General features: G+C 42.2%; 1 protein-coding gene across 2 annotated transcripts in view; it reads left to right on the top strand.

Annotated features, from left to right (window-relative positions):
* CSGALNACT2 (chondroitin sulfate N-acetylgalactosaminyltransferase 2) overlaps nt 1-2,980 on the top strand; it is a 99,415-nt gene extending 96,435 nt beyond the window's left edge. For both annotated transcript variants that reach the window (XM_040436036.1, XM_040436037.1), the window contains one exon: nt 2,505-2,980. In XM_040436036.1, coding sequence (XP_040291970.1) covers nt 2,505-2,797 — 293 coding nt within the window. In that variant the 3' untranslated portion in view covers nt 2,798-2,980. The remainder of the gene's footprint in view (nt 1-2,504) is intronic.
* Nucleotides 2,981-15,217: the final 12,237 nt, after the last annotated feature.

Genomic DNA, 15,217 nt, shown 5'->3' on the forward strand with positions numbered 1-15,217 from the left:
GCAGCACATATCACTGAGCTGTAAGTTTCCCTCGTATTGCTACCTCGGGTGAACAACTGTCATATGCGCGGACTCCTCAGATCATCACCCCAGCAGTTGGGGCAGAGTGTCGCTCTACAGCAAAGGCAGGATTGAAGCGCTCACCATGAGGCCTCCACACTCTAAAGCTTCAGTCAGCAGATCCTAAACAGAACCTGGAATTATCACTAAAGATGATACAGTTGCAGTGCGGAGCAGTCCAGGTGTCTCAATCACGACAACACCGCAAACGGAGATGATGGCTGGATGTCAATGGCAGTACATTTAATGGGTGCCATGGCACTAAATATATTTCTGCTAAGCAGCTGGCAACTGTCTGGGCAGAGACAAGAGTGTGTAATGAAGGTGCCACCTTTGTCTGGATACTGGTCAATGGAACTGTGGTAACTGCTCATGCTTGTCTTGGTGCTCAGGACACAGATACAGCTGAACACATTGGTGAAGCAGAGAGTGTCAGCTCTCTTCTGCACCATAACTCTGTGACCACTTCTGTCAGTGGCATGGTGCTTGGCGATGTTACAGCACAGACCGGAGTGGTGAGCTATTTTCAATGTGGGACTGGGGCTAAGTTGAATATTAAACTGGAGGGACTATGGGGCATAGTACTTTGAGTAAAACAAAGATAACTGGGCACTCTCTAGATACTTGAACCATATGAAGTTTATTAGCATATAAAATCAATAGATATAGTTCAAAAAGTGGCAATAAACGGTAGTACTATCAAATGTTATTATAAATGACTAACAAACATAACCTAAATCCACAACATGCAGTAAAAAATACCTAAAATCAATGGGATACGATTCTAAAATTCGAGGAATAAAATTGGAAAAAATGGAAAAATCGATCCACACATAAAATCGTCAGTAGTTGCAAATCGTATAAATAGTTCGTATAATTATTCGTATGGGAAAAGTCTCGAATATGTTGGTGGCGATAAAGCAATGTCCTAAATCTACACCCAATTCGATGCAGTGGTGTCCGAAAATTCTAATGTCTCAATACACCATAAGAAAATAGAACAAAGCGGCGTCCCGCTACTTGCGTGAACCAGCGGCGTCCCACTGGAATGTTGGCAATCAAAGTTTGAATAAAGCCGGATTAAAATCGAACGGTCTTACCGTCTCACTTGTTGGTTCGACAAAGTTCCTTTTGTATAATGGTCATATGAGTATATAGACCAGTAGTATACCAGCAGTATTTGTCCTAAATTCGCACACTGGTAATTGTTTGGCACGTGTAGTCAGACCTTCACCATGGAATCAGGTCTTACAAATTGCTTGTCGAATAGACCATTGTGTGGCGGACCATCTCTTTGCGAAAATCCGGTACAATCCTCAGTTTGACACCCCGAAACGCGTCTAGCCTAGACAGGACCCCAAACTCTGGAACCACTTGGGAAGCTGGAGGATTGTACCGGATTTTCGCAAAGAGAGATCGTCCGCCACACGAATGGTATATTCGACAAGCAATTTGTAAGACCTGATTCCGTGGTGAAGGTCTGACTACACGTGCCAAACAATTACCAGTGTGCGAATTTAGGACGAATACTGCTGGTATACTACTGTTCTATATACTCATATGACCATTATACAAAGGAACTTTGTCGAACCAACAAGTGAGACGGTAAGACCGTTCGATTTTAATCCGGCTTTATTCAAACTTTGATTGCCAACATCCCAGTGGGACGCCGCTGGTTCACGCTTTGTTCTGTTTTCTTATGGTGTATTGAGACATTAGAATTTTCGGACACCACTGCCAACGCATCGAATTGGGTGTAGATTTAGAACATTGCTTTATCGCCACCAACATATTCGAGGCTTTTCCCATACGAATAATTATACAAACTATTTATACGATTTGCAACTACTGACTATTTTATGTGTGGATCGATTTTTCTATTTTTTCCAATTTTATTCCTCGAATTTTAGAATCGTATCCCATTGATTTTAGGTATTTTTTACTGCATGTTGTGGATTTAGGTTATGTTTGTTAGTCATTTATAATAACATTTGATAGTACTACCGTTTATTGCCACTATATCTATTGATTTTATATGCTAATAAACTACATATGGTTCAAGTATCTAGAGAGTGCCCAGTTATCTTTGTTTTACTCAGTTATATGTTTGAGTGGACAGGGTGAGTCCACTTGACTGAGTGCACCTCTTTGTGGTCAGCAGTTACTTCTGTGCGTCACATCCACCATTTTTAGCATAGTACTTTATGGGGGCACTAAGGGGGAATAATACAGTGTGAGGTGTGTCATACTGCATCTGGGCACTAAGGAGACATAATGCTGGGGGCATATTACAAAGTGAGCAGGGTCTAAGATCATCCTACTGATGGGGGTGCCATTGGATGGGGTGAGAGGTGTGGCTTATTGTGAAACCCATTTGTTGGGTGCGCCGTTGCTGTTGGGAGGTATGTTAACTATGCTGATTTATCTATATTGTCCTTTTGCAGGTGGTTTTGACTTGGAGGTCAGAGGATGGGGAGGAGAGGATGTTCACCTTTACAGGAAGTACCTGCATGGGGATCTGGTTGTAATCCGAACTCCAGTACCTGGCCTGTTCCATTTGTGGCATGAGAAGCATTGCGTGGATGAATTGACCCCGGAACAATATCGTATGTGCATTCAGTCCAAGGCTATGAATGAGGCATCCCACCCTCACCTTGGCATGCTGGTTTTCCGGGAGGAAATTGAGGCCCATTTGCACAAGCAGGCCTTCAGGACAAATAATGAATCGGAGGCTTGAGCCATTCTATTTTACATGGATGACAACAATTCAGCTTAAATTGCAGGCTGCTATAAAAAATTGGACCATATGTTTATGGAGGTGGGACACGTGCAGGGCTTAACCAGTTTAAATCAATTTAGGCATGGCAGTGCCATCTGAGCGTAAGACTATTCATTACTATACTAGTTAGACCGTTTTGGAGAAATAAATAACAATCAGAGCAGGGATTATCTTTAGCAATACAGTTCCCACCTACTATGTCTTTCTGTCTGCCCTGTACTATCGTTAATATTTAACACTGTCAAAATGAATATGAAGACGTATCATCTTTATCAGCAATGGACAATAAGCCAACCTTAAATCAGAGCAGAAAAAGGTACTTTGAGGCCTGGCAGCATACAGCTCCCGCTTGCCTTAATACTTCAGAGCGTGCATTACAATGAAATGTTAGCAAGGACTGTATATACAGTATGTGTGCATGTATGTTTAACGTGTGTCTGTAGACACCCATCATATCGCCCTGCACAACTATTTATTTAGATTATTTTGCTGTAACATGCTGCATATACCCTTAGCACAAGGTACCCAGGATACTGTGTGCGGCAACTGCACCCTTGTGCACATTGGTAAGTCACACAAACAAGCACAGTAAAGGTCTAAATGCCCTTGATGACTGCTGCGTCTATGACTCATATCCTATAAATATAATAATGGCCATGCAATCAAATGAAGAAGTTTGTCAGAAACCAATGAGTTTTGAGTTTGTTTTTGGTGCAAGCTTGAAAATGAATGCAGAGTAAGGTGCTAGATTATTCCCTATTATTATTTTACAGTATAATGTACACAACATTACGTTAGTTTGTAGATGTTTCACTTATAGCACTTAAGGCCTCTTTCCCCTTCGCCTATGACAGCAGCCCTGGAGAAAATAAATAAAAATGTCAATTTATTATAAGAAAGTTGGATAGACTGGAAGGTTTTATTAGGTTATGTTCCTTAGTTTTTTTTTAAAAGGACTGGGGATGGTGGGAGTTGACCCGTTTCCTGTCCGGAGGAGGCAGTCTCTCCAGGGGTGCTGTCATAGGCTCAAAGAAAACCGATTACCGGTAAGTGTAATCTAAATTTTCACACGATCATATTTTCAGTCTGTGTCCAATCCGCTTTTTTGCGGAACGCTCGCAGATCCATTAATTTCTATGGGACCGCAAAAAATTTGGACAGCATATGGATCTCATCCATATGCTATCCGCATCTGTGTGGTGGTGTGTCTGTCACACAAAAAAATATATATAGAACGTGTCCTATTCTTGTTTTGCTGGCAAGAATAGGCATTTATACAATAAGGAGAAATGTTTAGAACGGGAAAGTGCAGGGCTCACATTGCCAGTATCTGTAGTTTGCAGTTGTGCGGTTTCTGGACCACAAGACACAAAGTTGTGTGCATGAGGCCTTCGAATCTTCTTTATCCAAGTAAAGCTAGATTCAAGATTCTGATGGGCACCAGAGAGCATTGAAAGCGGCTCTATCACCAGGAAAAACCTTATTAAACCAGAAATCCTGCTGGTAGGGCTCATCATGCGGATTAAAATTATACCTTTCTTTTGTCTGAATGCTAAACAACTGCAGAGAAATCTGTGTTTTTATTTATATGCAAATGAGAGGTTTGAGCACCAGGAGGCGGGGGTAAATCCTTTGAGCACTGCTCTGCACACTGCCCCTCCCCTTGATTGACAGGGCTAGACATCAGCATGCTGAGGGCATCTACATATCATATACTCTATGTTCACATTACTGCTTTATTCACAAGCACAATATATGATTATAAAGACACCAGTAATATGTGTTCGCTTATAAGCATAGAAAAAAAACATGCATCTCCATGTGGTAATGTTATAGTTTTGTGGTAAGTATATGGTTTTGCACGTAGAGATCCCAGGTTTGAATCTTAGGAGAGACTTTTTTTTTCTGTTTCATTTTTTTTCTCTTCCCATTTAACCCACAATAAAAGGCTGTACTACAATAAATAATACATAACCATATAATAACAATAAAAAAGCCTTACTACTGTATATTTTTGCTTAGAAACCTGAAAAGTATTACTGTTTTATTCACAGACACAATATATTATTATAAAGAAACCAACAATATTTTATTAGCTTTTAAAGCCTAAAAACAGTATTATTCTCAATATGATGAGGATATAGACTTTTATTATGGGTTAAATGTGGAAGAAAAAGATATCTGAAGAAAAATTACTGGAAGTCTTTCCCAGGATTCAGACTTGGGATCTCTACATGCAAAACCAAACACTTATCACAAAGCTATAGGATTACCACATAGAGATGGATTTTTTTCTAATCTTATAGGCTGACACATATGATGTTATCTTCATAATCATATATTCTGCTTGTGAATAAAGCAGTAATGTGTATATTGGCTTTCTGAGCAGATCTCAGTGTGGTGAAGCTATAGTACATAGAGTATATGATATGTAGCTGCTAGGACACAGCTCTGTCCTCAGCATGCTGATATCTATCCCTGTCGGTCAAGGGAAAGGGGGAGTGTGCAAAGCAGTGCTCACAGGATTTAGTCCCCCCTCCTGGTGCTCAAACTTCTCATTTGTATATGGCTAAAAAACGCATATTTCTCTGCAGCTGTTTATCGTACAGACAAAAGAAAAGTATTTTAAGTAGCATGATGAGCCGTAGCAGCCAGTATGTCAGGTTTAATAAGGTTAATCCTAGTGACAGGGCAGCTTGAATTGTGAGTGCACTCATGACAGCAAAACAATAAAACTGGTACAAAAACAGCGGAGCAATGTATTACTATTATGTCTTTTGAATCAAACTGTGAAATGTTCAAAGAGAAATTACATTTTTAAAACAAAATCCTTTTGGCGTTCTGCTATAACTCTGCGGTACATTCATTAGTATCCAGGGGAGAAAAAGTAAAAAAGTGCCAACTATTATGGGTGACTATTTTGAACACAGGGGTGTAGTCACTATTCCACTATATGAGGATGAGGGGGGCAGGCACACATGCTGGATAGATGTCCCAGCCAGTCTAAGAGTAGTTTAACTGATAGTGCTGGATAATCAGTGGACAAAGGGTGGCTAATCCTGGCTACTCTGACTGATCCTATATTGTATAACATTGTATTTTCTGTTGTTTAGCCTTTGTATTTTCTAAACTACCCTGCCCTGTTGTAGTGAGCATTGCAGGGCACAGAATGAAAGCATGCTTATAGCGAGTTTCCTATAGGCTACGTTCACACAGATATAGCTGAGCTGAATTGGTTTTTCAACTGTTTTCTGCATTTATATTGCATCATAAGTTTGCAAGGTTTACCTGAAGTATCAGAGGAATCATTCTGAGACGTCAGCTCTGCTACATCTGTATGTTCTGTGTAGTTTTGATAAAACATCAGTGTTATACCAACTTCTCAGGTTCACTTATGCAAAATAAGACATGGGAGTGATTTGCTAGCAAATTGCTGTAAAGAAGCGGTACACTTTACATAAGAGGAGGTCCATCTGCACCTTAGATTACTATAGATGGATCTTTTACAATCTTCTACTACACATAGACTGGCACAGTTATCAAGGGAGAATCTGGTATCTATGTTCTAATATTAAGTTAAAGGTAAGAAATGAGGACTGGACTGAAGTATTGTTTTGTATTTTTAATTGTCTTGGACTAACTGTTCTCAACACCCTTTCTGGAATTCAGTAACCACAGGACAGATTCACGTTTACCAAAGAGCTTGTGCTTTTTAGTAGATGGTTGTAGAATCTCTGCAGACAAGACTAGACTTTTCTGTGTCGCCACGAGTACATGAAATAAAATTATTTTTTGCTATTGACTGTGTGTCGTTACTCTTGGTATTTGGGCATATTAGCCATATATCTTCTATTGGTCAGGGTGGAGAGCTGCTGCTAAGAGTTTCACTTTCACCTTCTCCTTGTGACTTGATGAGACTACATGTGCTACATGGTTGTACTCGAGTTCTGTGTAATGGTACATTACCAGCCCGACAATGTTAGTGCCCTGTAATAATGTGTGAAATGAAGCACCTGTGCCACGCTGTAAAGCTTTACTTGGACAAAGCTGTGCCTTTTCCATACACATGATATAGTATTACTGTCATAGTGCATATTATTTCACAAATCTTTTCTACACTGCTTGTTTCCAGGGGTTAGAGCTACTGCTGCAGCGCAGACGCAAGGTGGTCATGACGGGAACTGCTGCCTATGCGTGCGCCCAGGGTCCCGGCCACCACAGAGGACGGCGCTTTTTCCTATAGTGCGCAAGTATGACCACCACCACTGCTGGATGGGTGGTCATAACCATGGAAATAACCAGTGTATAAAGGGATGGAAAAATGAATCTAGCCAGCAAAGGAGGCAATATGGACTTTTAACAATACATTAGCAAGTGTCTTGTATTAATGTTGTCTACAGGATAAATCCTATTTCCTGAAGTAAGACAACACTTTTTTAAATGGATTGTCCCACAAAAAAGTTCAACTTTTTTTTTCAATCCAACACCTGGATCTGAATACTTTTGTAGTTGCAAGTAATTAAACACTCAGTATAGCCAATGAGTTATAGAATAAAATCACCAATTGTGAATGGTTGATCCTGTTTTACGTATACATAAAGGTGATATACAGTTGTGTTAAAAATAATAGCAGTGTGTTTAGAAAAGTGAATAAAGCTCAAAGTCCTTCTAATAGCTTTTATTTCCATACACACAAATGCATTGGGAACACTACACATTTTATTCCAAATCAACTGTCTAAAGCCCACACTCCGTGAAGATATAAGTGAGGGACATGAACATGTGGAGTCACTGTGGGTAGAGATACATGGAGCTAAAAACAACAATAAATTACTAATAGGAGTTTACTATAAACCACCTAATATACCAGAGTCCACAGAAAATCTACTACTAAATGAGATAGACAAGGCGGCAAATCATAATGAGGTGGTTATTATGGGGGACTTCAACTACCCAGTTATAGACTGGGAAACTGAAACTTGTATATCTCATAAAGGAAACAGGTTCTTGGCAATAACCAGACAATTACCTCTCCCAACTGGTTCAGGACCCGACTAGAGGGACGGCCATACTGGACTTAGTATTAACCAATAGACCTGACAGAACAACAGACGTGCAGGTTGGGGGAAACATGGGAAATAGTGACCATAAAGTAATAACCTTCCAATTATCATTCAAAAGAGCGTTTCTACAGGGAGGAACAAAAATACCAAACTTCAAAAAAGCTAAATTTAGCCAACTAAGAGAGGCCATAGGCCTAACTAACTGGGACAAAGTCCTCACAAATAAAAATACAGCCACAAAATGGGATATCTTTAAAAGCATCCTAAAAGCTCATTGTGAGAGGTACATACCGTATGGGAATAAAAGGTTAAGGAACAAAAAGAAACCAATGTGGATAAACAGAACTGTAAAAAAAGCAATAAATGACAAAAAGAAAGCATATAAAACACTAAAACAGGAGGGTAGCACGGAAGTACTGAAAAACTATAAGGAAAAAAATAGAACATGTAAAAAACAAATAAAAGCAGCCAAACTAGAGACTGAGAGATTAATTGCCAAAGAGAGTAAAACTAACCCTAAAATGTTCAATTATATAAATGTTAAAAAGTATAAATCTGAAGGTGTCGGCCCTTTAAAGAGTAATGAGGGGGGAGTCGCAGAGAGCGACGAGGAGAAAGCAAAGCTGTTAAATATTTTTTTCTCCAGTGTATTCTCTGAGGAAAATGAAAATAAACTGTCAGATGAAATGCTGAATGTTGAAATAAATTCCCCATTAAAAGTGTCCTGTCTGACCCAGGAAGAAGTACAACAGCGACTTAAAAAGATTAAAATAGACAAATCGACAGGACCGGATGGCATACACCCCCGTATCATAAGGGAATTGAGTAATGTCATAGCCAGACCCTTATTTCTGATATTTGCAGACTCTATACTGACAGGGAATGTCCCATAGGATTGGCGCATGGCAAATGTGGTGCCAATATTCAAAAAGGGTCCAAAAACAGCCTGGAAACTATAGGCCGGTAAGTTTAACATCTGTTGTGGGTAAACTGTTTGAAGGTTTTCTGAGAGATGCTATCTTAGAGCATCTTAACGGAAATAAGCAAATAACGCCATATCAGCATGGCTTCATGAGGGATCGGTCATGTCAAACTAATTTAATCAGTTTCTATGAGTAGGTAAGTTCTAGACTTGACAGTGGCGAATCAATGGATGTCGTGTATCTGGACTTCTCCAAAGCATTTGACACTGTACCACATAAAAGGTTAGTATATAAAATGAGAATGCTCGGACTGGGAGAAAACGTCTGTAAGTGGGTAAGTAACTGGCTCAATGATAGAAAACAGAGGGTGGTTATTAACGGTACATACTCAGATTGTGTCACTGTCACTAGTGGAGTACCTCAGGGGTCAGTATTGGGCCCTATTCTCTTCGATATATTTATTAATGATCTTGTAGAAGGCTTGCATAGTAAAATAACAATTTTCGCAGATGACACTAAACTGTGTAAAGTAATTAACACTGAAGAGGACAGTATACTAATACAGAGGGATCTGGATAGATTGCAGGCTTGGGCAGATAAGTGGCAGATGAGGTTTAACACTGACAAATGTAAAGTTATGCACATGGGAAGGAATAATGCAAGTCACCCGTACATACTAAATGGTAAAACACTCGGTAACACTGATATGGAAAAGGATCTAGGAATTTTAATAAACAGCAAACTAAGCTGCAAAAAACAGTGTCAGGCAGCTGCTGCCAAGGCCAATAAGATAATGGGTTACATCAAAAGGGGCATAGATGCCCGTGATAAGAACATAGTCCTACCACTTTACAAATCCCTAGTCAGACCGCACATGGAGTACTGTGTACAGTTCTGGGCTCCAGTGAACAAGGCAGACATAGCAGAGCTGGAGAGGGTCCAGAGGAGGGCAACTAAAGTAATAACTGGAATGGGGCAACTACAGTACCCTGAAAGATTATCAGGGGAGATCTAATTACTATGTATAAATATATCAGGGGTCAGTACAGAGATCTATCCCATCATCTATTTATCCCCAGGACTGTGACTGTGACGAGGGGACATCCTCTGCGTTTGGAGGAAAGAAGGTTTGTACACAAACATAGAAAAGGATTCTTTACGGTAAGAGCAGTGAGACTATGGAACGCTCTGCCTGAGGAGGTGGTGATGGTGAGTACAATAAAGGAATTCAAGAGGGGCCTGGATGTATTTCTGGAGTGTAATAATATTACAGGATATAGCTACTAGAGAGGGGTCGTTGATCCAGGGAGTTATTCTGATTGCCTGATTGGAGTCGGGAAGGAATTTTTTATTCCCTAAAGTGAGGAAAATTGGCTTCTACCTCACAGTTTTTTTTTTTTGCCTTCTTCTGGATCAACTTGCAGGATGACAGGCCGAACTGGATGGACAAATATCTTTTTTCGGCCTTATGTACAGTCGTGGCCAAAAGTTTTGAGAATGACACAAATATTAGTTTTCACAAAGTTTGCTGCTAAACTGCTTTTAGATCTTTGTTTCAGTTGTTTCTGTGATGTAGTGAAATATAATTACACGCACTTCATACGTTTCAAAGGCTTTTATCGACAATTACATGACATTTATGCAAAGAGTCAGTATTTGCAGTGTTGGCCCTTCTTTTTCAGGACCTCTGCAATTCGACTGGGCATGCTCTCAATAGACTTCTGGGCCAATTCCTGACTGATAGCAACCCATTCTTTCATAATCACTTCTTGGAGTTTGTCAGAATTAGTGGGTTTTTGTTTGTCCACCCGCCTCTTGAGGATTGACCACAAGTTCTCAATGGGATTAAGATCTGGGAAGTTTCCAGGCCATGGACCCAAAATGTCAACGTTTTGGTCCCTGAGCCACTTAGTTATCACTTTTGCCTTATGGCACGGTGCTCCATCGTGCTGGAAAATGCATTGTTCTTCACCAAACTGTTGTTGGATTGTTGGAAGAAGTTGCTGTTGGAGGGTGTTTTGGTACCATTCTTTATTCATGGCTGTGTTTTTGGGCAAAATTGTGAGTGAGCCCACTCCCTTGGATGAGAAGCAACCCCACACATGAATGGTCTCAGGATGCTTTACTGTTGGTATGACACAGGACTGATGGTAGCGCTCACCTTTTCTTCTCCGGACAAGCCTTTTTCCAGATGCCCCAAACAATCGGAAAGAGGCTTCAATGGAGAATATGACTTTGCCCCAGTCCTCAGCAGTCCATTCACCATACTTTCTGCAGAAGATCAATCTGTCCCTGATGGTTTTTTTTGGAGAGAAGTGGCTTCTTTGCTGCCCTTCTTGACACCAGGCCATCTTCCAAAAGTCTTTGCCTCACAGTGCGTGCAGATGCGCTCACACCTGCCTGCTGCCATTCCTGAGCAAGCTCTGCACTGGTGGCACTCCGATCCCGCAGCTGAATCCTCTTTAGGAGACGATCCTGGCGCTTGCTGGACTTTCTTGGACGCCCTGAAGCCTTCTAAACAAGAATTGAACCTCTTTCCTTGAAGTTCTTGATGATCCTATAAATTGTTGATTGAGGTGCAATCTTAGTAGCCACAATATCCTTGCCTGTGAAGCCATTTTTATGCAACGCAATGATGGCTGCACGCGTTTCTTTGCAGGTCACCATGGTTAACAATGGAAGAACAATGATTTCAAGCATCACCCTCCTTTTAACATGTCAAGTCTGCCATTTTAACCCAATCAGCCTGACATAATGATCTCCAGCCTTGTACTCGTCAACATTCTCACCTGAGTTAACAAGACGATTACTGAAATGATCTCAGCAGGTCCTTTAACCACCTCAGGACCGCCGTACGCAGGATTGCGTCTTTGCGGCGGCCCTGCTCTTCTGGGTGGACGCGCCGGTGCGTCCTCTCGCGAGACGCGAGATTTCCTGTGAACGCGCGCACACAGGCGCGCGCGCTCACAGGAACGGAAGGTAAGAGAGTTGATCTCCAGCCTGCCAGCGGCGATCGTTCGCTGGCAGGCTGGAGATGTGTTTTTTTTTAACCCCTAACAGGTATATTAGACGCTGTTTTGATAACAGCGTCTAATATACCTGCTACCTGGTCCTCTGGTGGTCCCCTTTGTTTGGATCGACCACCAGAGGACACAGGTAGCTCAGTAAAGTCCCACCAAGCACCACTACACTACACTACACCCCCCCCCCGTCACTTATTAACCCCTTATTAGCCCCTGATCACCCCATATAGACTCCCTGATCACCCCCCTGTCATTGATTACACCCCTGTCATTGATCAACCCCCTGTAAAGCTCCATTCAGATGTCCGCATGATTTTTACGGATCCACTGATGGATGGATCGGATCTGCAAAACGCATACGGGCGTCTGAATGAAGCCTTACAGGGGCGTGATCAATGACTGTGGTGATCACCCCATATAGACTCCCTGATCACCCCCCTGTCATTGATTACCCCCCTGTCATTGATTACCCCCCTGTAAAGCTCCATTCAGATGTCCGCATGATTTTTACGGATGCACTGATAGATGGATCGGATCCGCAAAATGCATCCGGACGTCTGAATGAAGCCTTACAGGGGCATGATCAATGACTGTGGTTATCACCCCATATAGACTCCCTGATCACCCCCCTGTCATTGATCACCCCCCTGTAAAGCTCCATTCAGATGTCCGCATGATTTTTACGGATGCACTGATAGATGGATCGGATCCGCAAAACGCATCCGGACGTCTGAATGAAGCCTTACAGGGGCGTGATCAATGACTGTGGTGATCACCCCATATAGACTCCCTGATCACCCCCCTGTCATTGATTACACCCCTGTCATTGATCACCCCCCTGTAAAGCTCCATTCAGATGTCCGCATGATTTTTACGGATGCACTGATAGATGGATCGGATCCGCAAAACGCATCCGGACGTCTGAATGAAGCCTTACAGGGGCGTGATCAATGACTGTGGTGATCACCCCATATAGACTCCCTGATCACCCCCCTGTCATTGATTACCCCCCTGTAAAGCTCCATTCAGATGTCCGCATGATTTTTACGGATGCACTGATAGATGGATCGGATCCGCAAAATGCATCCGGACGTCTGAATGAAGCCTTACAGGGGCATGATCAATGACTGTGGTTATCACCCCATATAGACTCCCTGATCACCCCCCTGTCATTGATCACCCCCCTGTAAAGCTCCATTCAGATGTCCGCATGATTTTTACGGATGCACTGATAGATGGATCGGATCCGCAAAACGCATCCGGACGTCTGAATGAAGCCTTACAGGGGCGTGATCAATGACTGTGGTGATCACCCCATATAGACTCCCTGATCACCCCCCTGTCATTGATTACACCCCTGTCATTGATCACCCCCCTGTAAAGCTCCATTCAGATGTCCGCATGATTTTTACGGATGCACTGATAGATGGATCGGATCCGCAAAACGCATCCGGACGTCTGAATGAAGCCTTACAGGGGCGTGATCAATGACTGTGGTGATCACCCCATATAGACTCCCTGATCACCCCCCTGTCATTGATCACCCCCCTGTAAAGCTCCATTCAGATGTCCGCATGATTTTTACGGATGCACTGATAGATGGATCGGATCCGCAAAACGCATCCGGACGTCTGAATGAAGCCTTACAGGGGCGTGATCAATGACTGTGGTGATCACCCCATATAGACTCCCTGATCACCCCCCTGTCATTGATTACACCCCTGTCATTGATCACCCCCCTGTAAAGCTCCATTCAGACGTCCGCATGATTTTTACGGATCCACTGATAGATGGATCGGATCCGCAAAACGCATCCGGACGTCTGAATGAAGCCTTACAGGGGCATGATCAATGACTGTGGTGATCACCCCATATAGACTCCCTGATCACCCCCCTGTCATTGATTACCCCCCTGTAAAGCTCCATTCAGATGTCCGCATGATTTTTACGGATGCACTGATAGATGGATCGGATCCGCAAAACGCATACGGACGTCTGAATGAAGCCTTACAGGGGCATGATCAATGACTGTGGTTATCACCCCATATAGACTCCCTGATCACCCCCCTGTCATTGATCAACCCCCTGTCATTGATCACCCCCCCCTGTCATTGATCACCCCCCTGTCATTGATCAACCCCCTGTCATTGATCACCCCCCCCTGTCATTGATCACCCCCCTGTCATTGATCACCCCTCTGTAAGGCTCCATTCAGACATTTTTTTGGCCCAAGTTAGCGGAATTTTTATTTATTTTTCTTACAAAGTCTCATATTCCACTAACTTGTGTCAAAAAATAAAATCTCACATGAACTCACCATACCCCTCACGGAATCCAAATGCGTAAAATTTTTTAGACATGTATATTCCAGACTTCTTCTCACGCTTTAGGGCCCCTAGAATGCCAGGGCAGTATAAATACGCCACATGTGACCCCATTTCGGAAAGAAGACACCCCCAGGTATTCCGTGAGGGGCATATTGAGTCCATGAAAGATTGAAATTTTTGTCCCAAGTTAGCGGAACGGGAGACTTTGTGAGAAAAAAATAAAAAATATCAATTTCCGCTAACTTGTGCCAAAAAAAAAAAATTTCTATGAACTCGCCATGCCCCTCATTGAATACCTTGGGGTGTCTTCTTTCCAAAATGGGGTCACATGTGGGGTATTTATACTGCCCTGGCATTCTAGGGGCCCCAAAGCGTGAGAAGAAGTCTGGTATCCAAATGTCTAAAAATGCCCTCATAAAATGAATGTGGGCCCCTTTGCGCATCTAGGCTGCAAAAAAGTGTCACACATGTGGTATCGCCGTACTCAGGAGAAGTTGGGGAATGTGTTTTGGGGTGTCATTTTACATATACCCATGCTGGGTGAGAGAAATATCTTGGTCAAATGCCAACTTTGTATAAAAAAATGGGAAAAGTTGTCTTTTGCCAAGATATTTCTCTCACCCAGCAAGGGTATATGTAAAATGACACCCCAAAACACATTCCCCAACTTCTCCTGAATACGGCGATACCACATGTGTGACACTTTTTTGCAGCCTAGGTGGGCAAAGGGGCCCATATTCCAAAGAGCACCTTTAGGATTTCACAGGTCATTTACCTACCTAACACACATTAGGGCCCCTGGAAAATGCCAGGGCAGTATAACTACCACACAAGTGACCCCATTTTGGAAAGAAGACACCCCAAGGTATTCCGTGAGGGGCATGGCGAGTTCCTAGAATTTTTTATTTTTTGTCACAAGTTAGTGGAAAATGCTGATTTTTTTTTTTTTTTTTTTTTTTTATACAAAGTCTCATATTCCACTAACTTGTGACAAAAAATAAAAACTTCCATGAACTCACTATGCCCATCAGCGAATACCTTG

This window comes from Bufo bufo, chromosome 6, assembly GCF_905171765.1.
Source record: "Bufo bufo chromosome 6, aBufBuf1.1, whole genome shotgun sequence".
Lineage (NCBI taxonomy): Eukaryota > Metazoa > Chordata > Amphibia > Anura > Bufonidae > Bufo > Bufo bufo.